General features: G+C 35.3%; 2 protein-coding genes across 3 annotated transcripts; one reads left to right on the top strand and one right to left on the bottom strand.

Moving 5' to 3' along the window:
- The first annotated feature begins 529 nt into the window (after positions 1 to 529).
- Positions 530 to 8895, top strand: LOC106055351 (eukaryotic translation initiation factor 5-like). Of its 2 annotated transcripts, XM_056023078.1 has the most exons (12): positions 530 to 683; positions 816 to 952; positions 3616 to 3856; positions 4505 to 4586; positions 5605 to 5777; positions 5889 to 6005; positions 6093 to 6260; positions 6485 to 6652; positions 6807 to 6974; positions 7159 to 7323; positions 7649 to 7780; positions 8076 to 8895. In XM_056023078.1, exons 3-12 carry the CDS (start codon positions 3785 to 3787, stop codon positions 8214 to 8216), a joined length of 1386 nt encoding a protein of 461 aa, XP_055879053.1. In that variant the 5' UTR covers positions 530 to 683; positions 816 to 952; positions 3616 to 3784; the 3' UTR covers positions 8217 to 8895. The 2 variants fall into 2 exon arrangements, with proteins under 2 accessions (XP_055879053.1, XP_055879054.1); XM_056023079.1 differs by lacking the exons at positions 530 to 683; positions 816 to 952 and adding an exon at positions 1502 to 1523.
- A 4951-nt stretch (positions 8896 to 13846) lies between these two features.
- On the bottom strand, positions 13847 to 27904 carry LOC106055350 (uncharacterized). The gene is made up of 6 exons (XM_056023081.1): positions 27746 to 27904; positions 25107 to 25235; positions 21984 to 22071; positions 19569 to 19618; positions 19142 to 19249; positions 13847 to 16060 (listed from the first exon to the last, which is right to left on the bottom strand). The coding sequence occupies exons 2-6, from the start codon at positions 25172 to 25174 to the stop codon at positions 15805 to 15807; spliced, it is 570 nt and encodes a 189-aa protein (XP_055879056.1). The 5' UTR covers positions 25175 to 25235; positions 27746 to 27904; the 3' UTR covers positions 13847 to 15804.
- Between the last annotated feature and the right edge of the window lie 3 nt (positions 27905 to 27907).

Below are 27907 nucleotides of genomic sequence, written 5' to 3'. Positions count from 1 at the left end.
TCGGCCAACATACTAGAAGGGGGGGGCGAAATAATCTAAAAATCGGTTGAAATATAATATAAATAATTAGTATATATTATTAACATAACTAATAAATTCGTATACAAGTGTGATTTCTTTGCTAAAATTCTTGCCCCCCCCCCCCCCCCACGGATCCGCCAGTGACATAAACTGTCTTTGTAACCTTGTATTCTTTCATTCTGCTATTATGGTCTTACAATTTCACACCGATGACGAACCTGTTCTCTCTTTAAATTAAGTACAAAACTGTCTAAGTTAAATTCTCGAATTTAACTGATGGCTACTGGTCCGCCACTGATGTTTCTCCAGTTGTATTTTCCCCCTAATAAAACGTTTAAAGACCTCGCCTGGTGTTTGTTTAAAAACAGGCTTACGTACGATCATAGTACGATGAGTATAATTCTTAATTAGATGTAGTTTGTTTCATGGCGGCTAGACAATAATATATCTAGATATACTATTTAGATGGGTAAGGTGACATTTGGACCATCAGCTTATTTTGCACGTCAACACTAAAATCTAGATCTAGTGGAAAATACCCAAAATACCAAGTAGTCTAGTAAAAGCAGCACGATTTTGGACGGTTCAGGAATCTAGAGCTATGTAAATTACACAACATCCGGGCAAGCACACGGCACCTAACGTTAATATCGAGACGGTTGGTAAGTAGGCATGCTACGTGTTATTCGCTGATTCAGATTTGATCTTCAATTTTAAACCATGATTATATTTATTCCCAATTCTGTTAATTAACTGTAGATCTAGTAATTTTTGTGTCATTTGTTCAATTTCAGACAACTGTGTCCATCAATTTAGCAAGTGAATCAACGCCTTTATTTTAATAGGGCCTACAATCTTGGCCAACTGCCATCTGTTTGCTGATACAACGCAGATCAAGACAGCATTTTTATGACTTTATTGAGTCAAAACGGTTAGGTTCTAGACCACTAGATTTGCTGTAGACTAGAAATAGATCTAGTTTTAGATATAGCCTAGCTTTAAATCTACCCAAAACTCTTATTTAGAAAGAACCATCTTAACATATTTATTTATAGACCAGATGATCCAGTTTCATGGCAGTCTTGATCTCGTCTATGATAATGTCCGCCATTTTTCTTCTAAAACCGGATGATGAAAAGTTACTGTAACTAGTGTAACTGTAATACAAGTTAGAGCAATAGATCTTGAGTCTAGATCTTAAAGTTTTTTTGTAGTCCTTAATCTAGTAATTATAGGTCTTGTACCATTGTAAAGAATCTAGAGACTAAGAAATACTAGACTCTATACTAAGATAGAATCTTGAGCCTTGCCCTTACTTGTACTTGACTTGTAGGTTGTAGACTAGTAAGTTGTACTGTAGTTGCATACAAAAGTTCTAGAAATCTAGATAGGTCTAAGTCTAGATTCTAGATCAAGGGCGTCAAGGCCATGAAAAAAAAAGTATTCGTTAATCATTTAATGCGTCCAGACTTAGGGCTGCAGAGACAGATCATCTAGTAATTGTAAGTAATGTAAGCATGGTCAATACATCAAAGTTGAAGATTAAAGTAAGGCACAGAGTGACAGACTAAACAAAATCTAGAATAGATCTAGATCTATAAGTAGACTAGATTTTAGATCTAAAATGACTAGATTTAGAAATTAGAACTTTTAGATTTAACAGGTAGCCTGGCCCACTATTATCAATACAGTACTGCTAAAATCACAACAACCCATCCTCCCATTCCAAAAACTTGCCACTTGATTTAAAAAACAACAACTGAAGTTGCCAATCTCAAACTTGGCTGACTTGGTGTATAAAAAAAAAAAAAAAGAACAAAAGTTACCATCTCAACTTGTCTTAAGGATTAAAGATGCCAGTCTACAATTATTAATTTTGACTAGTTAGGGCCTGCCATTACTGCATTACACCTGCCATTCTGTCAATTTTTTTTTCCCATCAAAATACAGTTTTGAAATTAAAAATTGAATGACATTGTCAGGAAGATTCTGACACTTTGCTTTGTTTAAACCAAAGAATAAGTTCTTTCATAGGCATTTGGGAAACGTGATGAAAGAAAATATGTCAAGAAATAAATTTTGTAAATGTAGGATTCAATTTGAAATAATTTTGTGCAAAGTTCTGTACAATACCAAATAGAGTGCTTACTACTTTGTAAAGTTCTATCTTAATTCACTCAGTACAGTGTGGAATGTGGTCTACACTTAAGTTGATGTTTCTAAGTGAAATTGGTATTTACCTATACTTTGAAACATTTTAATTAGCCTTTTATATTATTAATCATTAATATCATTGTTCTTTTGTCCTTTTTTATGTGCAGTCCAAATTAGTAGATCCAGTTCTAGGCATAAACAAATTTAAATTCGATATTCAACAGTACATTTTTTGTTTTAATATAGCATTAACTTACAAACATTGAATAATTTTAAAGTTTCCCTCAAAAAAAAAAAAATTAATCTAAAGGAAATTCTAGTCAATAGGAAATAATATTCAAAATAGAAACAGGAAGCTTATAATTTTAACAGTATCTCTTTCAATCCTGATTTTATTAGTCAAAATTCTTTAATGGTGGAATACCTCCCTTTAGTCTTAGCAAGATAATTCAGCTTTCAAAATACCAAAACTTAAATTATAGAAACACTATTTGTTTTAGTTTTTTTAAAAATAAATTGACATTCATTAGGGGTGGGGAAATTGAAATAACAAATAACATGGAGTTCATAACATCATCAAATATCCTTATATTGGCCAATCATTAATTGCATAGATTTTTTTTACCTAATATAACTTTTTACATTAAGAGATTGTAGAAATACCTGATGTCACAGATACTATGGCAAATCAAGTAGTAGTATTTATTTCATCAGTTGGAGTTAGAAACATTTGCTTTGTGTTTGTGTATATATATTGTCATGTTCATTGTAAATATTTTTTCTTCATGTAGCATACATCATTGTATTTAAACATTCATTTTTGAGATACTTTTTCTATTTTGTTTGTGGCTATACTAAGAAAAAAAGTTCTGGACGACACAAGGGATGTGTAAATTTGTGCTCTGAACATTAGATAGGTTAATAGAAAAATGAAATTCATTTTTAATTACATCTGGTAGGGACGAAAGAAAGCATATTCAATTACTCATGTCTACTATTCGCTCTTTCAAGGGTCTGTTTACCATTTGACTGGCTAACCATGGAAGTTATAGAGAGTACTAGAGAAAAAAATGTACTCTTTTGTCTAAGTACTTTTTTTTTTTTTTCCCAAAGCTGTAGGGCTAAGATTTGAGTAATTTCATTTTATTTGAAAGCTTTTGGGTGAGAGATGCAACAATAGAGATCTTTCATAAAACATCTCTGGGCCAATTTATTTATACATATTTACTTGAAAATATGTTATATGTTTCATTTGAATAAACTTTGAGAACTGAGAATCTCATCGAAGAGCAGGGTGAAACAAATGTGCTGAAGTACCATCTTAAGCATCTAGCACAAGTCTTCTTTTTTTCTGCTTTATGTGTAAATATTAATTTTTGATTTGTTTTAGAATTAAACTCTTAGGTATATATTTAAATCAAATCACTTTTCTAAATTTAGAGCCCTTGGTGTGGCACTCACAGAACATTGAGTCAAAATCATTGGCACATAGAAGTGACACCACTTCCAAAGCGTATATGAAGTTCACAGTCCACCAGAAACATCTGAGTAAAGTTGACAGCAGTATTCATAGGAAAAGAAGACCAATATTTATAAACAGTCCGCAACCATGTCTTTCAACATTGACAGGAGCAACACTGACCCATTCTATCGCTATAAGATGCCTAGGCTCATAGCTAAGGTAACACTTGTCAAAATGCTCATTACTTTTGAAAAGTAATATATATCTCAATGCTGAAGAGATGATGAAAATTTTGGATTCCCCTTCATAAGAATTTTGATTGAAGTTTTTAAATAATTCTGATCTTCAGTACAGTACCATTTTCTCAACAAGTTTTTTAATGTTAATTTGTATAGTTTCATCAAAATTGAATTTGTAGTCAGTTCTGTCACAGTACACACAACAAACACTCAATAGTCCAACTATTTGTAGGGGTGGGAGGATTGCCTAGATTATGTAGAGTAAAATAAATTAGTAACCTAAAATTAGTTTCATAATCATTGTCAAGTTGGATAATTTGCTTTAGTGTTAATATATTTTACTAATTTAAGTTGTATATGCAGAGTTTCAAATAGTTTTTAAATTGTCAATAGTTATATAATAAGTTGACAAAACAAATTCTAGTCTAATATATATCATCTAGAGATGTTAGTGAATATTCTACAAGTCTTAATATGCATTGTAAGGATTTTTTTGGCTGACTAGATTCTTTATTTTAGTTAAAATCCTTGTTTGCTTTTTATGTATGCCTGTGTCTAAAATTATATATATGTTTAATTGCGATGATAATCATTCTTTGTGTAAAATGTTGGCAATTCTAATTTACAGGTTGAGGGGAAAGGAAATGGTATCAAAACTGTGATTGTCAATATGACAGAAGTTGCTAAAGCATTGTCTAGGCCCCCAACTTGTAAGTTAATTATTAACATTAGCTTTACCCTAGCTTACCTAAGTAGACATACAGGTACAGTCCAATCTGGATATTTTGAACTTGCATTTATTGCACTTAACTTTAATTCTCTTCATTGTTTGGGTTTTTCCTTTGTGGCATTGTATGTCTTTAGAGACAATCTTTTCCCTTTGCAAATTCTCATGTGACTAAAGAGGCTAATCCATGATACTGCAGTAACAGATTTAGCATTTGTAATCACCAGATGCTGTAGCACTTTCACATTTCTACTTCTGGTTTGTATGCCAACTGCAATCCAGGGCTCTTCCTTTATGCTTGCTCTCCATCTAGATCTATCCAGTGCCTCATTTTCCCAACTGCTGGTGTAAATTTTGAACAGTTTCATATCACGTTTGCATACACAAAAATACCTTTAAAGTGTGCAACCTGTGACTCTCCTGCCTACTGTTAGATCACCATCCTTTGTACTTGTTGAAAAAAAGTGGGTTGTTATATTTAAGTCTGGTTCTTGATCATTTGATTAAAACCTAGAAATTTTTTTTTTGAAGTGCCTATTCACCACCCAAAACTAGTGTAGGGTTCACACTTTCTTCAACATGTTATATTATCTATATGCATTAAGTGATCTTCCCTCCTGGCTGGATTTGCCTAATGAGGGCAGAAACTGACTTCTCATTCCCTTCTGAGTCAGTCACACATTAGGCTGTTGGGTGTTTGTGTTTCTTATGTAAGAATTAGGGATATTATTATTATGTACAATCCATATCATTTTCCTTGTAGTAATGCAATTAGCACAATATTAAGTGTCTTTATTATATATTTCCCATTTTGAAGTACTTTTCAAACTATGTAGTCATTCCTTGTTCCCTTTTGCTTTGAATTAAACATGATTCCATTGCAGTATAATGGGTGTACAATTTTGATTTTAAAAAATGTTTCAATAATTAAACAGAGAGATATAACACATCTTTAAAATTTCAACTGTTTCTCTAAAATAAAAACTTTTTTCTTTCCATAGATCCCACCAAGTTTTTTGGATGTGAGCTGGGTGCTCAAACCCAGTTTGACACCAAAAATGACCGTTACATTGTGAATGGCTCACATACTGATGAAAAACTTCAAACTTTGCTGGATGGGTTCATTAAAAAATTTGTTCTTTGTCCTGGTTGCTCTAATCCAGAAACCAACCTTGTAAGTATTTTTTGTTCTTTTAACAAAGGCATATAAAATAATTTTGTTTCATTTTTTTTTCATAATGCCTATTTTGATTCTTTTTTTAAAATGGCCTTTTTTTTTTTTTAGGTTGTTCAGGTGAAACGTGGTACAATATTACAAAGATGCATTGCTTGTGGTTATAATGGATCTGTTGATATGAGACATAAGCTGACAACTTTTATTCTCAAAAATCCTCCTGACCAAGTCAGTACTTTTGTATTGGTTTTATTATAAAGCTTAGTATACTTTTTTTTTTTAATACTAATTATTTGTGATGAATTTTTAAACAAGGATCCTAATGCTGCTGCTACGCCAGTGAAAGGGAAGAAAGGAAAAAAAGAAAGGGGTAGTAAAAAAGATGAAGAAGATGGAGCTAGTCCTGATGCAACTCCTTCTACTGCGCAAGAGCAAATAGCTGCAATTAGAGAATCTGGAAAATCGATGAATTTGCCTCCAACGGTATATTGATTATAAGATTCCTCCTTTTCCTCCCCCCACCCCTTTTTTTTTTTTTTTTACACATACTCACAAAACAAAATAATCATACTTTTAATAGTTCTAGTAAATTTATTTTACTGCATTGATATGGAAAAAAATTAACTTGTAATGTCATTATTTTTCTAATAATTTATTCAATAAATATATGAATACATATTTGTTTGCTTTTGAAATGTTTCTTTTAGAAGCAAAAAGGAGATGATGATGATGAAGATTGGGGAGATGATTTTACTGAAGAGGCCATTAAGCAGAGAATGGAAGAGCTTTCAGATGCTGCTAAAGGCCTAGCTTTTACAGATGATTTAGAAAAATCTGCTGAAGAACGGTTGAATATCATCTATGAAAAAATCAAAGTATGGAATTTATCTTTGCTCTTTATTTTTTAATTTAATGTAAAAATCATTTGAACATCCTGGAGTTAACTATTTGAAAATGTTAAAATTTTTTAAGGCTTTGAAAAAAAAAATGCAGACAAAAATGTATACACTTTGATATTCCTTTTTTAAGATTAAAAAGGATGAGGATGAACTTACTAAGCAAACTACTATCAAAGAAATTTTCTCTGAGGCTGAAAGATTGGAAGTAAAGGATAAAGTACCCTTAGTGCTTGTAGAGTTACTGCTCACTGATAAAGTGCTGACCCAATTGCAGAAGTTTAAAGGTCTTTTTTTGAAGGTAGACAGTTTTTTTAGTTTTATTGCCTTCTTTATTTTGGAACTGTGATGAGATATAGTGGATTCCCCTACATAAATTTTATGAATGACATATCCCTTTCTGACTTTCACATTTACATTTGTAGTTCTTAAATGAATTTGTTACACTATACAGTCAAAATTTAATTTGTTTGTCTGTGTCTTAGTTTTGTATCCAGGACCAAAAAGCCCAGAAGGCACTTCTAGGTGGACTTGAAATCCTCATCACTAGGGAGTATCCAGACCTGTTGCCCAAAACAAGCCACATTTTGAAAGTTCTTTATGACTTTGACATTCTTGAAGAGTCTGTCATTGTTGAATGGGGTAAAAAGGTAAACTTTTAGACAAATATCTTTTTGATAGTATCTAGTGTGTGCACTTTGAAAATTTAGAAAAAAGTATATATAGTGACATTTTTTTTTAAATTTTAAGATTATAAAGATATACTACAGTCCTAAAATGTGTAACTCATAACATTAACTACATGTGTGTCATTAATAAGGAGTAGAGGTATATTACTCAAGACATAAAAATGGCAATCAACACTGTAGTTTGTTTACAGTAAATATATTGATTTGTCACAAAAACACTTATTATTTTAGCTTTCCAAAAAAGTTCAAATTGATGGTTTTATAAAAAAAATATCCCTTGTTTCAGCCTTCCAAAAAGTATGTCTCAAAAGAAGAAAGTACACAGATCCTTAAAGAAGCTCAAGTATTTGTGAAATGGCTAGAAGAAGCAGAGGAGGAGAGTGATGAAGAATATGAGAATGGAGAGGAGGAAGATGAGGTTGGCATAATTCATAATTTTTTATTTTAAAAAGATAATTGTATGATTTTTAAATTATTTTTTTTTAATTTCTTGTAGTTCCTTGTTATGACATCCTGTTTAATGCAGCATTCCATTAATTGTGATGGGATCTTATTTTTGTTGAGATTCTATTAATTGTAATATAATTTTAGTGAACAAACTTGTGATAATATTCTATTTAGTTTAATATAGGTTAATGTAAAACAAAAAAAAAAGGGGGTGGGGGCACTTATCAATGATTCTATTTATTATTTCAATAATTTCTTTTTCCTAGGTTAATTTTTCTCACACTGAGAGAGTAGGGGAGGTCAAAGTTGAACTTGCAAAATCTACTGTTCCTGTTGTCAATGGAGGCAAAAAGCCAGTGATAGAGGAGGATGATGATGAGGATGATATTGACATTGATGATATTTAAATCATCTGACACTTATTCCTAAAGTATAGACATTTATGTAATTATCCCCTGCATATGTATTATTTTTAATGTGGCACTTTTAGCTTAATGATTTATTAGGTGGCAAAATGACAATGTTTTTAGTGGAGTGCCGACCAGTGCTGTGCACTACTTTCATTTCATGATGTTTATTTGTTTGACCATCCAATTTTATGCACAGTTAAATTTGAGATTCCATTTTATTTCATTTTTCTCTTTGGGTCATTGGTAACAAGAGACAACTGTTTGGGTTGTCTTTGATCTTTTAGTCAGGGTAAACATTTACTTCTGAATCAATTGGGATCAGGACTTTGTCATATTGTTTCCTTTTTTTTCTTTGAATTCATGTTTCAGCTTTAGGCTGCATCCAACACTACCTGATAGTGAAAACTAGATTTAAAAGAAAAATATATAAATTGTGATGGATTGTTGTTTTCTTTGATCTAAATTGAAATAAAGCTTACAGGATGTTTTTCAGTGTCTATGTTTACTATCAGTGTCTTGAAGTGTTGTGACTTGTCAGCCAGTCTCATTGTGCCACTATATGTAGGAACCATCGGTCAACTTGTGCTGTCCCCATTGTCACCTCTAGAACATATTTTATGTCCTTGTACAAACAACAGTTTATTTCAACTGGAACAATAAAATGACTGAAGAATTGTGTTCTTTGTGGATTTGTTATGTTTGAAATACATCAGTTCTCACATTATTGGTACACATGTTAGATATCTGTGCTGTTCTGTGGTCTTTTTTGTTGTTGTTGGTGTTGACAAACTCTGAACACATTAGTTGTATAGTGAAAATGACTTGAGCGGTAATGTTCACAATAAAATGTTGTTTCAAAGATGTACTGACATATCATTGAAAGTTATTTGATCAACGTGGGTAATTCACTTGTTCTTTCTAATTGAAACTTTTTTTTTTTTTTTTACCATTTTTACTTTTTCACTCTTCTTTTCTTTTAGGTGTTAATGTAAAGCATTTTCTTTTCATTTTGTCCTTTACATTGCCAGAAGCCAATCTCTATTTTTAACTTAATGATGCACCCCATCAAAGCAAAATTAAAATTGTAAATGTGATTAGGGTTCGGTCCTTTTGTCAAATGTTTAATTCTAATTGGTCTGCCTTGTGCTACGTGTTTTAGATTTTTACTGGAAACAAGACAAGAGGCTGGTTCAATCTAAAACTAGATTACGTCCCTGTATGTTGAACGATTTTCTCCACAAGATATGGTAGCTGTAAAATGCATAAGCCACGTGTTTATTCAGAGTAATACATTGTAGCCTGATGTAGGCGAAGACTTAACAATTGTTAGGTAACAAGCAATGACCGTTGTACTACACGGTTCCTAATATAAGGTGCAATGAAGTATTTAGAATCGTTCGTATAATCAAAGTTAGGTTAGATTTTTATTTATTTTGCATACTGTTACTGGTACTTTAGGCCAGGAAAGTGCCATAATTATAAATTTATTAGTACCGGTATCACATTTAATACTAAACATATTTAATAACTAATACGTATGCAGCTGTAATTTGTATACAAGCTCGTCATAGACTGAATGAGTAATAAACCACCCAGTCTATTTCTTACCCAACTTTTAAGTTCTAGTACTGAATATACACATCTGCTCATTATGTAGATGAAAAAAATGGCACAAATTCTATCAGCAGGCTTTGATGAGCCCAAATCTTTTCAACAAATTATTTGAGATGATTATTAAATGAGAATTCCATGAAGTCGAGACAAGTCTGATTTCACCATTTCACTCTCCATGCTAAAGTACAATGGATGTTTTGTTTTTCTCTGTAAACACTCGGAAGTCCTGAAATCTTTCCAATTCGCTCTGAAGTTTTCTTAAGTTGTATGATAATATTTCCTACACTTGTATTCTATCAGTCGGTGAATTAAACCTCGTCAAATGCGACAAATGATTGAGTTAGCTGATTGAAAAGTTGTTAGAAAACATTGAAGTGGCACACTAGATATCGTCCATTGTTTTCCTCTTCTCTTGAACAGAGAGTATCTCTACCATTATTTCCTACGTGAAACAGACAATATCACTTGGACGTGCCATCAGACTTTCTGAGCACTAACGACTTCAAACAATTCTTTTCAGAGATCTTGTGGCGGACCGGATTAAACCTCTCAGCGGGACTTTGTTTGCCCATCTCTGGTTTCATGTTCAAGGATTCTCTTTCTCAGTAGGCCTAAATACAACCGAGGCATTAAAATTTATGCATATATAAGTTTAGAGTATTAAAATTGTCGTACTTGTAATTCAGATACCTGGTATTGAAGATTCTAGTTTGTAAATATATCTATCTATCTATCTTATATAATACAGACGTTACTTAAAAAAAGATGATTACGTCATATGCATTCAGTCATGCATATTAACCAATGACTAAAATTCTGCAAAGTCACTGGTTTTCCTGGCTAGCTCAGGCAACCCATTCCATGCTCTAATAGCACTAGGGAAGAAGGAGCATTTGTACAAATTTGTCCTAGCATATGGAACGAGGAATGTGCCTTCATCGTTGTGTCTTTCAGAGTATTTTATTAGATTTATGTCAAACTTAGCTAATGTCCCTTTCAAGTTTTTCGCCACGAAAAGAAAAGTAGTTTTGCGAAAATGGGTTCACATCCATATCAAATATAAAATACTATGAAAACGGATTTACCCGATTTGTTAAAAGCGAATAGAGATAACTTTAGCAATAAAATGAAAGTGGCGCGAGATGAATGGGATATAAAGTACAATTAAAACGGGTTTACCAGATTTGTTAATTGAAGGGGATTATAAAGTACGCCAGGATGTCTAAATTCGCAGATATATGGAACGAATTTATGTAAAAATGCTTTTGAAACACAAATTTGAAGGTTAATTTTATTAAATACCTAATGAAATCAATAGACTATATATTTCCATGTATTAAAGTAAAAAACTATCTGTACGAAGTGTAGTTCCTAAAATTATTAGATCTATATCCTTTCGATCTTATCTCCGTAAACATGGCCTAGATCAGTGGGTCCCAAACTTTTTTGTCTCGTATGCCCCTTGCCATGTTTCCGGTTTTCGTAGACCCCCTGCTTCAGTAATAAGGTATATCATTTTTGATAATTAACTTCAAATTTTATTTTTTTTTAACTAATTTCTAACCAGTGAGTCGAATAGTAAAAAAAAAAAGTATTTTAAAGCTACATTTCAAGTTATATCTTTTTATTAATAAAATTCAGATTTAAAACAAAATAATAGTTACTACGTATTACATACATTGAATAAACACACAAGAAATGTTTTGTTATAAAGGGTTTGCAAGCTCACCATCCCTTGCTTAGGAGATGAGGTTTCATTTAAGGGTTTGTTGTTCTATGAAGTAGTCCTTCCAAACATTAGATATTCATTTCTCCTAAGTAGCATTGTATTAGTTGTCACAAAGAACATAGTTTTTGTGTGTTTTTTTTTTAGATTTTCTTTTATCTACAATAAATAAAACTTATGCAAATAAAAAATATCCCAGTACCATATACCGGTAATGTTGACTCAGCCAGCTGTATAGAGGAATATGTCATTTGGAGAAATATTATTTTTTTTTTGCAAAAAGGTACATAAGAAGAAAGAAAACATTGGCTACAATCCTATAGAGGTCAAGAAATCAGTGAACTCTTTTATAAATTCATTGTCCCAACAACCATTGTGTCAGAGTCTATCTCAAAAAGCCACCACAAACGAAGGAGCTCAACAATGTAATGCCCCAATGGAGAAAAATTAATTAAGAAATCTTGTTCATTGCCACTGGTGAGCTCTCTGATAGCCACAGAGCAGAAATGGAAGCACTGGAACTAGCAGTTATCATTCTAGCAAATCACCACGTACGCCAAAAATTCGGACTATTTTCCCGACCGATGCAAAAAAAAAAAAAAAAGTCCTCCAAAGCTTGGAAACCCTGATTCCTCCAATTTGAAACGACTCAGTACAGCACTTATAAAGTTCAATAGCAACAGCCCCCCCCCCCCCCAAAAAAAAAAAAAAACAACTGTTCTCCAATTGATACCAGCACATATTGAAATAGAAGAAAATGAGAAGGTTGACACACTTTCCAAGTGTGAGAACAAATACAAAAGAAGAAACTAATAATGAATAAATAAATGGACAAGCTCTCATCCAAATAGCAAGAAGGACAACGCCTATTATAAACTATCTCGATACGACCAATGACTAATTTTTGACATAAGAACCAGACACAACAGTATGAGACAACACATGTTCCTGAAGATGAAGTTTTCCCTTGTGGAGTGTCACCAGAGAATGCTGACCAGGTCTTTCAAAGTTGTATTCTTCATTCTTCATCAAAAGGGTCGAAAAAGACACTGGCCCCAAAACACCACCATAGAAGAGAAACTATATAGCAAGCTTCCTGATCTGGAAACCACTGCGCCACATCTCATATACTGGTCTAGTCATCTGAACACTCCAACATAATAATAAGTAGGAAGAAGAAGAAGAAGCCTTTACTGTTATAACTCATCTTACTATATGATGTCGATCTAGATTTTCTGGGTTTATTCTGAACTTTATCTTTGAGTGTTAGAAAGTTTTTCAAACCTTTATCTTTTTTTATCAGGATAGCATCGTCTCAAATGATCCTCCAGCTTAATTGGTTTCATATAGCGTCATAAAAAAGACACATAGGCTCTAAACAATCGTTTGTTTGACAAGGAAGAATGAAGTCCAATTTGAAATACTCAACGCTGTACAGTCTACATATCTTCTTGTTAAAGTTACAACATGATAAAATTAAGCTATTTAAATATAGTTATTAAATTTAATACAACAATTTTTCATTCCAGCATTTAGTAATGTACAAATCATAAATGTGTGTATAAAATAATTCTATTAAAGGGATATCAAAATTAAAGTCATTACCTGCTGAAATGAGATTCATTATCATAGACCCCCAATTTACTTTTTCACTTTCGTAGACCCCTTGGAAGTCTTCGTAGAACCCTGGGGGTCTATATAGACCACTTTGGGAATCACTGGCCTAGATCCATGAAATAGTAACACTTTCATATAGTCTTTTTTGTTTTTTTTAATGTCTTAAGTTTATTTTAGGGATACTATACATGCGTTACGTTTTCCAGTTAGTACCTAAGGAACATTTCTAATTTCTGCTAAGTTTTACCAAGACTTGTCAAACGGTCTTAATTTCTATGCGGGACATACATACATACGCCCTACTTTCTACGTTATAATATAGAATATAGAAGATATATTTATATACTTTTCCCTCAAATGAATTGTGTGAATCTGTGATTGATTATGAGTCTTGGACTGTGAGAGTCAATGCGTGATTGTTTATAGATTTTCATACAGACAATTAGTTTAATCTGAGTGTGAGCAGGTCAGGCAGGCGCGAGTGGGAGAGACCTTTTCTTACTGCTCTACATTAAAATTTACCTAACAGTAGGCAGATGTTAGCGCTACTGGGTGGGCTCAATCTGTAACACCTCAGTCTACGACCGAGGGGCTAGAGTCGCCTAAGTAACCAGACATACTAATCTAAACTAAATGAAAGCAAGAAGCAATAACGAAACTTTACTTCAAATTAAATAAAACAAAAAGATACTTTATTTACATAAAAATAAATCAATAGTTAAATATAATATATACACTACAATGAAAACAACTAATAGCCTACTAACCCTCTAAATCTACGACACTACTAACACCAACAAACTAACCAACTATCTAACACAAACTGATCAAAGCAACTTATCTAACTAAAGAGAACTACAACTACCACACTAGACCTAGATCTACACAAACACACTACAATAAAGTAGTCTAGACCTACGATACCCTAGTACTACAACCATAACATTAACATAAAACAATAACACCTTAGTAGTACCTTACTATTCACTAAGAACAGAAATAGACTATAAGTACTATAACTAAGCCACTAAGCTTAACTAACCTAAGGCAACACTACAGAAACAAACTAACACTAGATTCACCAAGATTCCCTAACTCTACAGCAGCAATTATAGCAAGGCAGCAATAACAATAGCATCTATAGCAGTTTAAAACATCTTCTTTTTTGAAGTAACGTCTGTATTATATAAGATAAGAAGAAGAAGAAGATAAAACAGCAGTTAAAAGCAGTAGTAATAGCAAACTTACAGGCCGTCCCAGGTACAGAATAATAAAATAATTAGACGACAGACCACAAAGATCTTCAGCTGTCACACAGACAGATATGGTACTGACCACTGGTCAAATGTACACTCAACTGTTTTAAGACAGCATGTAGTACATCACTTTTATACTTATCCCGCACTAACCTATATAAATATGCGGAAGTACAAATATAAAATCTGACACTAAGCTATAAAAATAAAATATATAAAAACATCTAACCTATACAACAAAAATACATATAAAACTAGCTAAAATTGCCTATAAAACTAGCTCTGGGAGCGCAAGCTCACATGAGTATAAAATCTTTAGTCATTATGATTATGATGTGCAATAAAAAGACATTTAAAGAGAAAAGGAAAGAAATATAGAGAAATGTGGGGCGCAACGTAGCCTAATGAACTCTTGAATCGTAGGAGAAGATGATTTTTAAAAAGGAAAAATAATGTCATCGACACTTTAATGAAAGATCTATTGTAAATAAAATAAAATGATCTTGTGCTACGATCTAAGAGCTTTAAATTTGATTCTGCGCTGACCAGCAGACAAAAAGACATTTGTAAAAAACTTGGCGCAGAAAACCTGTTTGAAAATCCTAGTAGATCTAGGCCTAATGAAAATTGAGGCCATAAGTACATATAATCATTCAACTCTATATACATTTTCTCCATTGGAGATTTTTTTTTTATAGATAAACAGATAAACCATAAATAACTAGCGTTTTATTTTATCCGGTGTATAAACTAAAGGAAGTGACGTTGTGTTTTCCTTGATTAAATAGATCTTCAGTTGCAATGAAGATTTTAGCGGATCCGTTGTTCTAGCATAAAACAAAACAAAAATCCGAAATGAAGGCATGGAAGGTGGTGTACAACTTACAATAAAAACATTTTAACCAAATCAATAATATACAAAGTGAGAATTTAACAATGCATTGTCTCAGTGAGAGGTGTTCTCAAGAAGTACAGTTTAAAGAAAATGTCAAGCATAGAGTTTCACGCGATTGTTAGCGCGAACAATGAAAAGTCCTTTCTTATGAGAAATATACGTAATAATGATAGGCCTACATTACATCCTATGATTTAATATATGTTTAATCAAAGAAGAATAAATCCAGTTTTTTTTTTAAGTCGTCATCTCTTTTATTGTCCTTTGTAAGGGCTATGCCCTCCTTTTTTGACCTTCTTTAAGCATGTAGGGGTCTGGTAACCCTATCTGCAACGAGTGAAGCTGTTTACATGTCGTATCTTAGGTATGTAGGTGACTCGTAGCCCTATCGGGAACGAGTGAAGCTGTTTTGAGTCGTTGCTGGTCGTACAACGCAACAACAAGTCTCTTTCCCAAGAACTCTAAACGTCCTACAGTTCAGAGCTCAGAGCCCTGGGATGATAGAGTACCGGTAGGCCTACTATTTTTATTATCTCCACTCCCGCAGTAGCTTTCTTGTGTCTCTGGTAAAGCTGCATTGTTGAAACATCGACAGAATGTTGGGGCCATCACAAAGTCTAGGACAACTGGATTGCTGCTCTTTGTGGGATACTCTGGGTTAACTATTAAGGCTGTGAAGGGTCGGGACACCATCCTGCATCCGCAGGGACACGTGTTACAGTTCGGCAAGGATCTGTGAAGAGGAAAAAACCCAGCAAGTGGTTAGAGTTAGGTTAAAAACTCGTGAAACAAACAATATAAATACATGTAACAGAACACACGAAAATTCATTTCCCTAACTGGGTATGTATTTGCTTTTATTATGGTCCACTAAACAATAAGACATAGATCTACCATAAAAGACTTTTTATTCTTATTTTACATTAGGTGTTTCAAATAATTTCAATACGATGTAGGCCTATGCCAGTGAGGGCGAAATGACGCCGGAGTTGATCTTTATAGCGCTTACGGATTGGGAGGGGGGAGCACTTCTGTTACGCTGCATTCCTTCAAGCTAGTCAAAAAAAGATCACCTTTGACATGCGGTCGCCATCCCCCCCCCCCCCCCTCAGTATGCGCGATAAGCTTCCGACCCAGACCAGCTATCGAATGGAATACTGTCCACACCGGCCTCCAGCAGAAGATGGTTATTTTTTAGGTAGTGTTGCCAGCGTATGCCCATTATGTAGCGAAGACACCTTTGATGAAAGCTTTCAAAAAATTTTAGATACCTTCTATAGAGCACCCAGGTCACAGAGCCTTACAAAAGTTTGGTAAGAACCGCTGCTTTATTTTTTTTTAGGTGAAGAGACTTATTCCGCCATACTCTCAATTGGAGGCGACTAAAAGCGCTGTTGGCCTTAGCGGTAGTCTATTTCTCTAGACCAGTGTTTCTCTAACTTTTTCCTTATCGCAACACTTAGCACATCCTGAGAATTTAGCGGGAACAGTTTGCTTATTTTTTTATAGAGATTAATTCACGGGGTGGCCTACCAGTTAATTATTCCAGTAGTTCCTGGAATACCTATTCAGGCCCCGCGGAACACAGTTTGGGAAGCAGTGCTCTAGACAGTGACGCATTGTTGGACACTGCCATCAAGATATGTAAGGTGGTCGACAACCTTAAGGAAGTGGCCTTTCACATTGATTCGTGGAGCTAGGGTTAGATCCGTTTGGAGACTTCTGAAGCATGACCTCCGTTTTTATTTAGGTTGACAGGCAAAACGAGGCAGCAGCTTCTGAATTTTTTCCCGCTGATGACAGTAAAGTAATGCCACGGTAATTGGAGCAGTCGGAGAAAGAGAAGACGATGGTCTGTTAACCTTTCCGTAAGAGCAGCACCACCGATTATAAAAAACGTTTGCTGGAAGACCATCAGAGCCAAGCTTAATATATCTACTGAGCTTCCCGATTGCAGTTGCAACCTCAACAAGACTTGGATAGTCACCGAGTTCACTGTTACCTGTGGGATTTCAGCAAGAGACTCCCCAGGATAATGGTGCCCTTAGTGAGGTATGTTTGGCAGGTGACGGATCTCTGACAGAGAGGGGAGCTGGTTACACTCTCTACTGGTCAGGGAGAGGCCACGACAAAAAAAAAAAAAGAAAGCAATCTGGAGTAGGCTTAATGATAAAGCAAAATATCGTCAGCAATTTGCAGGATATATCTGTTGGTCACTCTGATCAATTGATGTCACTAAGACTTCCACTTCATAGATGTAAGTTCATAACAGTATTTAGTACCTATGCTCCAACGCTACTGGTAGAACTCGATGCGAAGGATAGATTCTATGGTGACTTGAGGCGAGTCCTGGGCAAAGTGACACTACAAACTTATAGCGTTGGCGACTTCAGTGTCCGAACGGAGAGTTACTACAGCACTTTGATAGGTGTCGTTGGGAGACATGTATTGGTAATTGCAACGACAATGGCAGACTGTTGCTGAAACTCTGCTCCGAATTTAATCTTGTGGTTACGAATACCGTTTTCCTACAAATATAAACGCTAAACACTTTTAAGGCAACATGGAGACATCCGCGCTCTTAACACTTGTATTTACTTGATTACATAAAGGTGAGGCAATGCGATGTTGGTGAAGTAATTGCACGCCAGAGTTTATCCAAGAGCCGACTTTTATACAGACTACCGCCTTGTTCGTACCAAGCTCAACATTTCAATCAAGGCTCCAAAGAAAAATAGGCTATACTATTAAAGAAACTTACTAGCAAAGTTGGCTTCATAGTTTTTATATTGGAATATTCCTTATTCGGACGTATAGAGGTTACAGAAGAAATTTTCAACCAATGGGCATCAGGAAACACAGGCAGAGCCATGTACAAAGAAATGACTATGCCTAACAAACTGGACAGTATTAACTTCCTCCCCCGCAAAGAGCAATCTACAATTTTCCAACTAAGAACAGGACACACACCTCTGTTAAATTACCATCTGAACAAAATGCATTTCACACAACTCCCCCTTTGTAGACACTGCTTCCACCCTTATGAAACCGCAAACCATATCTTCTTTAAATGCCCTTTCCTAATCCACCTTAGACAGTCCCGTGTGATTGTCAAAAGAGCTGAGCCGAAGGCTCTTCGAGCTCTAGGCGTGTAAGCCAGCTTGAACAAACCGTTCTGTCTGGAAGAGATCCAAGTCAATGCCTATGTAAAGCATTGCCATTTCCGACATATCTGGCACTCCGAGCGCATGGACTAGAATGCATGACCGAAGGCCGAGTACACCGGGAACCTCCGCCATTTTCCTATGTTAAACCAAGTTAACCGTGCAGGACTCGCCACTAATGTAACGGTCACTTGAGGAACGGCGCATGGATTATCGACAGGGACGTGGAATGGGAAAGCTCTCGCATTCCCTTGGAGACTCCCACAGAGTTTTGTTTTGCTTTTCATTTAGCCTAATTACTTCCTCAAGTAATCGTTTCCATCCGGGTGCCAGGTTGAGGCAGAATAGCATACCCGAAATAGGCAGACCCTACTTCCACTGCAGCCCAACAAACCAACACCCTGTACGGCAGTGCTGAACAACTGAAGAAAATAGCACACTACTTTTTCCTTGGCACAGTCTACAAAAGAGCTCACAGTTCAGCAGCAATAAAGCTGGCTAGAAGATGAAGAAGAAGAAGAAGAAGAACAGAAGAAATTTTCTTCGGAGATATAAAGAAGAATTGATCATAATGTGTTTTTCAACTTCTATTAAGTCAAATTGATCGCGGTAAGTCAACGGTGAGCAGACTGAATAGAAACACTCCTCACCTGCAAGTTTCCGAAGGAAAATACTGCTTCCTGCCTTGAAAAGTCACCAGAGTGACATTTTTCTCATTGAGATCCGGCAATGTCTTGTAGCTGACTGTCTTGGAGGTGCTGTTTTGAACAACAACAACAAAAAAAAAAAAAAAAACAATGACAAATCATGGCTGTGAAATGAGATGAATGTCTGGACATAAGCTATGATGATTTGTGCAGTTGTTCCCCCTATATACGTTTTTTCTCTTTAAAGATTAAATAAATTTTAGCCGTTATTCACTTTGTTTGCACCTTCTGACTTGTAATTTGAATACGTTCATTCAGGAAATGGTGATTATTACGTAGTAGCCTGATCCCTCTGCAACCAGACAGCCATCAAAACTTCAACGCCCTTAGGATATACTTTTATCAATAAATTGAGTGATACACTACTCACGAGTTGCAGCATCCATGGAAATCAACAGTTTCATTTCTTCTTCTTTTTTCCTGTATGGTCAACAAAAAGAAAATATCTTTAAGACATAGGATAAAGAACAAAATACAACAAAAATTGTCTCTAAGACATAGGAGAAAGAACAAAATACAACAAAAATTGTCTCTAAGACATAGGATAAAGAACAAAATACAACAAAAATTGTCTCTAAGACATAGGAGAAAGAACAAAATACAACAAAAATTGTCTCTAAGACATAGGATAAAGAACAAAATACAACAAAAATTGTCTCTAAGACATAGGATAAAGAACAAAATACAACAAAAATTGTCTCTAAGACATAGGATAAAGAACAAAATACAACAAAAATTGTCTCTAAGACATAGGATAAAGAACAAAATACAACAAAAATTGTCTCTAAGACAGGATAAAGAACAAAATACAACAAAAATTGTCTCTAAGACATAGGATAAAGAACAAAATACAACAAAAATTGTCTCTAAGACATAGGATAAAGAACAAAATACAACAAAAATTGTCTCTAAGACATAGGATAAAGAACAAAATACAACAAAAATTGTCTCTAAGACATAGGATAAAGAACAAAATACAACAAAAATAAAAAAAATCCACGTATTTCCTAGATGTACCGAGTTTTAATTGAGTAGGTGGAAATTGAGATTGTATGTGGTTTTGATGGGCATTTTGTGTGCATTGTTTTTTTCATGGAGAAAACTTTTGAAGATTTTTAAAATAAACAATACGAAATAAGAGATGACGCGCACTTGATGTTAAAAAAATATAATGAAATAGGTGGTTCAGTGGTAAGCGAGGTTCGAATCCCTGTGAAGACTGGGATTTTGAATTTCGGAATTTTAAAGACTCTAATGGGTACCTGACATTAGTTGGGGAAAGTAAAGGCGTTTGATAGTTATGCAAGCGCATGATACCCTCGTTAACCGTCGTAAAAACTGGTGACCTTTACATCACCTAAAAGGGGCCCTAAATCGCTTGTGTATAGCGTATCCTTCATGCTTTAGCATGCTCAGTGCTCCTATCTCTTTTATGGACACGTGACAAGTGTTTCTTCAGCTCAGCTTAGCTCAGCTCAGCAAACACAACTCAGCTCCAGTCATATCCGATTTAAAAAAGTTCCTGGTCCACATCAAGATTCGAACCTAGGCTTCTGGTTTATGCCTATTCTTGATCTATTTTGTAACAGTATTTGTAACAGAATGCACAGAGTGACTTACTGTGTGTGTCGACAGTAATGCTAATGCCAGATATGTCTACAGGGCCGAGCCTAACAATTGCGGGGCCCTTTTCGAAACGGATTGCGCGGGGCCCAGTTTGAGTAGGGATAAGGATAATAAGTGAAAATTAAGATTTTGTATTAGAAAATAAAATCGTCTTTGCATTTTATTTATTCTTTACCAAGTACAAATCTCGATCAAATTTTACTTTAAGAGCCTTGTCATTTGGTTTAGGCCTATCATCAGAATTCTATTTCCTACATAGATCACGCACACTAAAAAGAATCGCCAAATTGTTCAATCTATCTTCGTGAATGGTTGATCTCAAGTAATTCTTCATTAGTTTGAGGCGCGAGAAGCTTCTTTCACCTGATTCCATAGTTACGGGAATTGTATAGTGCAATTTTTCTTTATCGCGCGTAGGATTGGCGTTTTCCATTTTGAATGAATGATACCTCAAAATGACAATTTTGTCTACATTTCAGGAGATTTTTTATGAACTTTCAGGAGATTTTAATAATTTCAGGAGATTTCCAGGACTTTTTCGTATATTTTGTAATTTTAGGAGATTTCCCGGAGCACCTGGAAAATCAGGAGGCCGCTGGAACCCTGTATGGTTTAATTTAATTATTTACACCTAGAATAAGCCCGGGGACTTTGAAAGTGCGGGGCCCACTGCGGTCGCATAGTTGCAGAGGCCTAATACCCTGGTTGCCTATAAGTACAATTTGTGGTTGTTGTTCTAAAATAGGAATATGTAGGAACATGGGGTCATCCTGGAATGGCTCAAGGAGTCGTGTCTCTCAATAACGGATGTGATGATTAATTCCTCTTGATGATGGGGAATCTCCTGACAGAGGGATCTGCGAAGAGCCATCTCTCATTCCTGGCCTCTGGGTCAAATCCTTCCCATTAGTCAAGTGTCGTCATAGGGCGCAAGCTCGATCCTTAAAGGACATCTACTGATATTGATGAGACGTTTTGCGACTTGGCCCCCCTGCACAGGTGGATGGATATCAAGCATTGCAGTTGTTACAAAAAACGTTGTTTAAAGTTGCTTAAGACGCTTTTGTTTTGATCTCCCAAACAAGATAGGCTACTAGTTAAATTTAGGCTTGCTGTCTTTTGATGCTTAGTATATAAGTTCAAATAAATTCACACTCACATAATTTCTAACGACATTGATTTCATCCTTTGTGTAAAAGAATCCAGGATATCGGTCAATTATTTCAGCTTCAAGTTTCTCCCAGTCTCTGGCAAATACAAATAAAAATCTGGGTAATTATTTTTGTTAATATATATGTTGGTTAATTCATACATTTTGGTGTATGAGGTGTAAAAAAAAAAGTAATTAAAGTAAAGTAAAGTAAAGTTTCCATTTCAGACCTTGCGATCTATAGGGCAGATGATGTTAAGCTCATCTATTTCTTTGGCCAACGATTAACGAGCTGGGTGTCATGTGGCCAGCACATCGACCAAACATCTTTACTTTCCCCAACTAAAGTCAGGTACCCATTAGACTCAGGGGCACCCTAAAAATCCCGAATTTCAAAACTCAGTTTTCGCTGAGCTTCGAACGCAGGACCCCCAGGTTCGGAAGCCAAGCGCTTAATCACTCAGCCACCGTTCCCCCGGCATTTTAATTAACCAAATAATAATTTCAGCACTGCAGAATCAAATGTATAAGCTCTTTCTCTAGTAGTAGTAAGTAATGTATATATGATTTGTGTTATTTTGTTTTGTGGACAACAGTGATCTTTCCATATGACGTCCTTGACATTCTTTAAATGTTTTTTTTTTTTTTTTCCCTTTTTTTAGGTATTTCTTTACGTTCCATTATATTGAAACGACATTTCTTCGTTGTGCTTTGTCTTCTTTTCTCTCTTACTTTTATTTTATTGGGTTTTTAAAAGTCAATGTGTCAACAAACTACAGAGAACAACTAAATATGATTGACCGTTTGGCGTGAAAGTCGTCAACATCAAGGAGATTCAATGTTTGATCTCAAACCCAGACGTGTTTTGAGAACAAGGTTAGGATGAAAATAAGAGAGCAGTAGAAAGTAGTGGAGGTTTACATGAAATAGCGTTGCAAGCGTTTTGGCGTATCCGGTGTAACAAAAAATAAAAATACAGGAAGAGTTGATAAGCTGTGTTTTTTTTTTTAAAAGGTCATTCTCGTTGATTGCTCATAATTTAGCACTGCACCATATATTTTGAAAGCTCTTCCGTCTGAAGTTTTTATATAGTCAGCAACTTTTTACTTAAAATCTCCAATATGACATTCATGAACCTTTTAACAAAGCTTATACCAACTGACTCTGTCTGTGTGTGTGTCTGTCTGTGTGTTTGTCTGTCTGTCTGTCTGGCAAAAAGTTTTTCCACGTTATTTCTCCAACACCCAATTTAGGATCAAGCTGAAATTTTGCACAATTATTTCTTTTACCTGACAACACAAGAATCAATTAAAAAAAATTAACCAGTTGGTTAATTAACTAATGGTATTAAATTACTTTGTGTGGTATGATAGTACTTGACTGAATTAGTGATATAAGCTGAATTAGTTCTCTTCATATTAGGCTGCCGTCTTAGGCTTAGTGAACACAAGCATCAAATAGAGACAATAGATAACTACACAATCTTCCATGTTCATAGACTCTTCGCTAGCAGAGTGGTTACCGTGTTGGCTTCCGAAGCCTGAAATTTCACTGAACAAAAAAATTGGTAAAAAAATAAATAAATCGCACAGATTTATATTTTTAGTCTAGAGTCTAGATCTATTACACATTTAGTTACATGACTGATCCAAACTAATGGATGCAACTACGCTTAATATAAGCTTTTTTTTTTTTTTAAAGTATTTTTATTGATTATATAATACAGTTTGATTATATTGAAGTTTGCTTACTTTAACCAATTATTTATTGTACCTAACAAAACATGACTCAATAAACAAAACAAAAAAAAAAAACGCAATTAGTCATTTAACTTTTGGTAATTAATTATTTTGTTTGATATCGAATAAGGGAAATAGCTTGTACATTAATGGTGGATATAGTTTTAAGGACGGAGTTCTTCCCATTTAGATAAGCTGTTTTTTTGTTGTTTTTTTTTAAATGGATTTTTTGGCTTGTTTGTATGTAAAGTACAGACATTCCTTCAAATACGAAGATAATTGCATCCTATGTGTATCCGTGTGTTCATTTAGTTGTGCATGTTAGTGTGATAGGCCTTGCCCTTTTAGTTGTTGATGGCTGACTGACTTCGACAGATTACTCGGGAGATGTCTTGGGTTTCTTGTACGGGTGTATTCAATGTACTTAGCTAACATGTAACAAGACCTACACATATAACAAGTAGAAGGACTAAGCCCAAACCACAGTGGCGTAGCTAGGGTGGGGGGAGGGGGGGCCCAAATGAGTGTTTCTTACATTAAAAATTAAATATTACGCCTTCAATGAGGTCAAGCCCCCCGGGCCCCCAAACGATAGAAAATTCCTAGCTACGTCCCTGCCAAACCAGTATATAAACTTAGATGATGTTTAATACTGAAAAAGTCCACGGTCGAGTCTCTGTCTAATAGAAAATTACGTTCTCCCTATGAAGTCCTAACACCCACTGACTATTTAGTCACATAAATAAACGATAACCTACTAAACGGTGACGTCACTAAATGTCGCGTTCTAGGTCTGTCAACTATGGTGCGTCTCTCTATACAAACCAATAATACTAACTGTCTCACATTAGAGACTTTAATTCAAATAATTGGATTTCATGGCTGATTCAGACGCCAGGGAAGCAGGACACATTTAAGAACTCATCCAAGTACATGAAATAAGAAACGGGCCTTTATCTTTTATTTCCCTATAGAAAAGAGTGAAAAAAAAAAGGTTTCACCGTTAAGGCCACAACTGCTTACGGCTGGTTGCGTATCAACACACGGGTGTCTATAAAAGTAATTAGCTAACCAAAGCCGTGTTTTGTAACCAGGGGCGTAGTAAGCAAAACGTGCGCCCGGGGCAAGAAACGTTATTGGCGCCCCTCCCCATTTTCCATGAACACCACACAGAAATAAAGGCTTATAAATAAAAAGCGTTAAATAATAACATTCAAATGTATTCCCTAACTAAAACATCTAAAAAAAAATGTTTGTTTGTTTGGCGCCTTTCTGAGGGTGGCGCCGGGGGCATTGTTCCCCCTTGCCTCACCCCCTCACAACGCCTCTGTTTGTAACAGTTCAAATATTTATTGAGCAGCCACTACGCATGCCTCCCACTTCCGGTACTTACAAATTCAGATCTGCTGTCGCAGAGAAAGACATGGTGTAGACGAACAAGACGACGGCCAACTTGTCCATGACCTGGAAATGTCGATTTGGGTCAAGTAAACACTTTCTACTTCGTTACAGTTGAGTGACGCTGAAAAACAATGACAGATCATTCATTAAAATTGAAGGTGATTTAAACCAAAATGAAAGTTAAATAAAAGACAAGGGAACAACCTCAATGGACCTCATTCACCAATCGTAAACATGATCATATTGATAAAACAACGACAAAAAACTGTCAGGTGACAGCCACTGAGTATTAAAATTAGATCGTAATTTGTATAGAAGAGATAGAGAACCACGTGGCAAAATGTTGTTTGTTTACGATTGGTGAATGAGGTCCATTCGAACTTGTGGGCTAACTCCTTCTCAGGCTTCTCAAGCCAACACGGTAACCACTCTACTAGCGAAAAGTTCAAGAACATGGAAGATTGTAAAGTTATCTATTGTTTCTGTTTCATGTTTGTGTTTATTAAGCCCGAGACGGCTTGACAGAGCCTTGACTTCAGTCAAGTACTATTCCTTTCCCTTGTTAGAGATACCAAACAAAGTAATTTACTACCAATAGTTTATTAACTAATTGGTTATTTTTTAAAATTGATTCCTGTGTTGTCAGGTAAAAGAAATAATCGTGCACAATTTCAGATTGATCAGCTTGATTGAAATAAAATGTAGGCCTAAAAACTTTTGGCCAGACAGACACACAGAGACAGAGTGAGTTGATATACGCTGTTATAAAATGGAAAACATAGAGGAAACTGAAAGGAAATTATAATCGAAATTAGAAAAAAAAAAGGAAACTAAAATTAGAATAAAAGTAGGCCAATAACAAAAATTAAAATGATTATTTTTAGCATCTCCATGGGAGAATATCTGTAGCTGTGTTTGTGGTGCTTTTCTGTCCGTCTGATATGTTATATGTAAGCGGTGGGAAGCGTGGTGGAGAGGCTAAGTGCGCTTGAACTTGGCTTGTCTTGGCTACCTAGAAGGGGGCTCGACATCCGACTCGGGCAGCGCGGAAAACCAACTCCTAGATACCCCACTGGTCCACAAATGAGATTGGACCAAAGCGCACTGAGCATGCTATAAACATGAAAGTAGAGCTATATAAAAGCTATAATAATAAAACAAAAAAAAAAAAGAAAAGAGTCGGCCCAAGCAGTGGCGTCGATACAGACGGCACGAGGGGTACGTCACGTATAGTACAGGTTTTTCCGTTCTATTTATGTATTCGTTACCTAATACAAGGGATCTAGTTTTTTTTAATAGTTCAAATCTATGTCAATTTATGAGAGGGGGTTGACACCATAAGCTAATTGCACCGAGTGACTCAGTCCCTAACAACGCCTCTGGGCATAAATCTGTTACGTAATCACACTATCAAAATATCAGATACATGTAGACACGCAATGGGAAATGAACTTTTTTTGTGTTATGGATTAAACAACCAGATACAATAATTACATTCAGGGCCGGATTTAAGCACGTGGAGGCCACGAGGCAGGATTTTTGTGGAGGTTTCTACTGTTGTTACCGCAACTTACCGGTCGTTGACGTGTAGCACCAAACTGCTGGTAGACAACTGAACCGCTGTAGGCGTAATAGATCTTAACTAATAAATCTTCAAATAACTTCTCTTTGTGAACAAACCAAATAACACGTTATTTGTAATATAAACAAAACAAAAACTTGTGATCAAATGAAATAAATGTAGTAGACTTTAGTAATAACCAAATCTAACTCACTACAATAACACAGCCTTTCAGTCTCACGTTCTGGAGTCGTCTCTCCTAACTAAGACCAAGTGACGACAGCACCACCTATGTTACATCATTCACAACCACTCGCTAACCTCTTCCCATCGTCACAATATCAAGACACACACACACACACATATTCCATTACACCTATCCTTTTTTTGATAGCTTTAATAAACATCCACTTAGAAATGAAAATACTTTGATCTAAAAGCACGCTATTTTAGAAGAAAAAAACAGAGTTTTGTAGATTTAATCTCATTTTCCCTTTTAAATATTTTATACGTAGATTTTAGTTTTAAAAGTTAAAAGTATATATTTTTGAGTCTATGGAGGGTAAGGACCTTGGTAGAGGTACTGTCGAAAATCCGGAGTTTTATTTACTTATTCCAAGCATGATACAGACGTAGGCCTACACTTCTTGGCATTTTTGTGAGCCATAATAATGCAAAACAAAACAACAACAACAAAAAAACCCCAAAAAACATAACACTTTAAGCCGTCGAAATTTGGATTTAGTTTTTATCTCTTTTGCGGAGACCCCGGAAGCTGTAGCCCCGTATGTCCTCCCTTAAATCCTCCCCTGATTACATAGAAACCTATCTGTTTTTAGAACAAATGCAAAGGAACAAAAAAAAAGAAGCTTGCAATTAAAAAAAAATATATTGTGTAGGCCAATGTTTTATGTGTTTCGGACATTCATTGAAAATTGAAGATAATTCCGGATACGGAGCCGTCATGACGAGAGCCCGAAGCGCAGACGTTCAGGCAGTCCCCCAGGTAAGCTAATAGAATGACTGTATAGGATAGTGAAGTCTAAATCTGTCTATGTAATCAGACTTACATTCAATAAAGAGCTCCACTAATCCCACGGTGTAGATCTTACAGGGATTGTGTAATCAATACTGTCGAGCCAACACGCCCTGTGTTTACCAGTCGCACAGTTTCGGGGTTCTGTTTTCCCAGCACGTCTAGATTTATAGATCTACACTTCTATGCACCGTGA

This window comes from Biomphalaria glabrata, chromosome 3 (assembly GCF_947242115.1).
Source record: "Biomphalaria glabrata chromosome 3, xgBioGlab47.1, whole genome shotgun sequence".
NCBI classification, from domain to species: domain Eukaryota; kingdom Metazoa; phylum Mollusca; class Gastropoda; family Planorbidae; genus Biomphalaria; species Biomphalaria glabrata.
The sequence above is the reverse complement of the archived record's forward strand: the minus strand, read 5'-3'. Positions and strand labels throughout refer to the sequence as shown.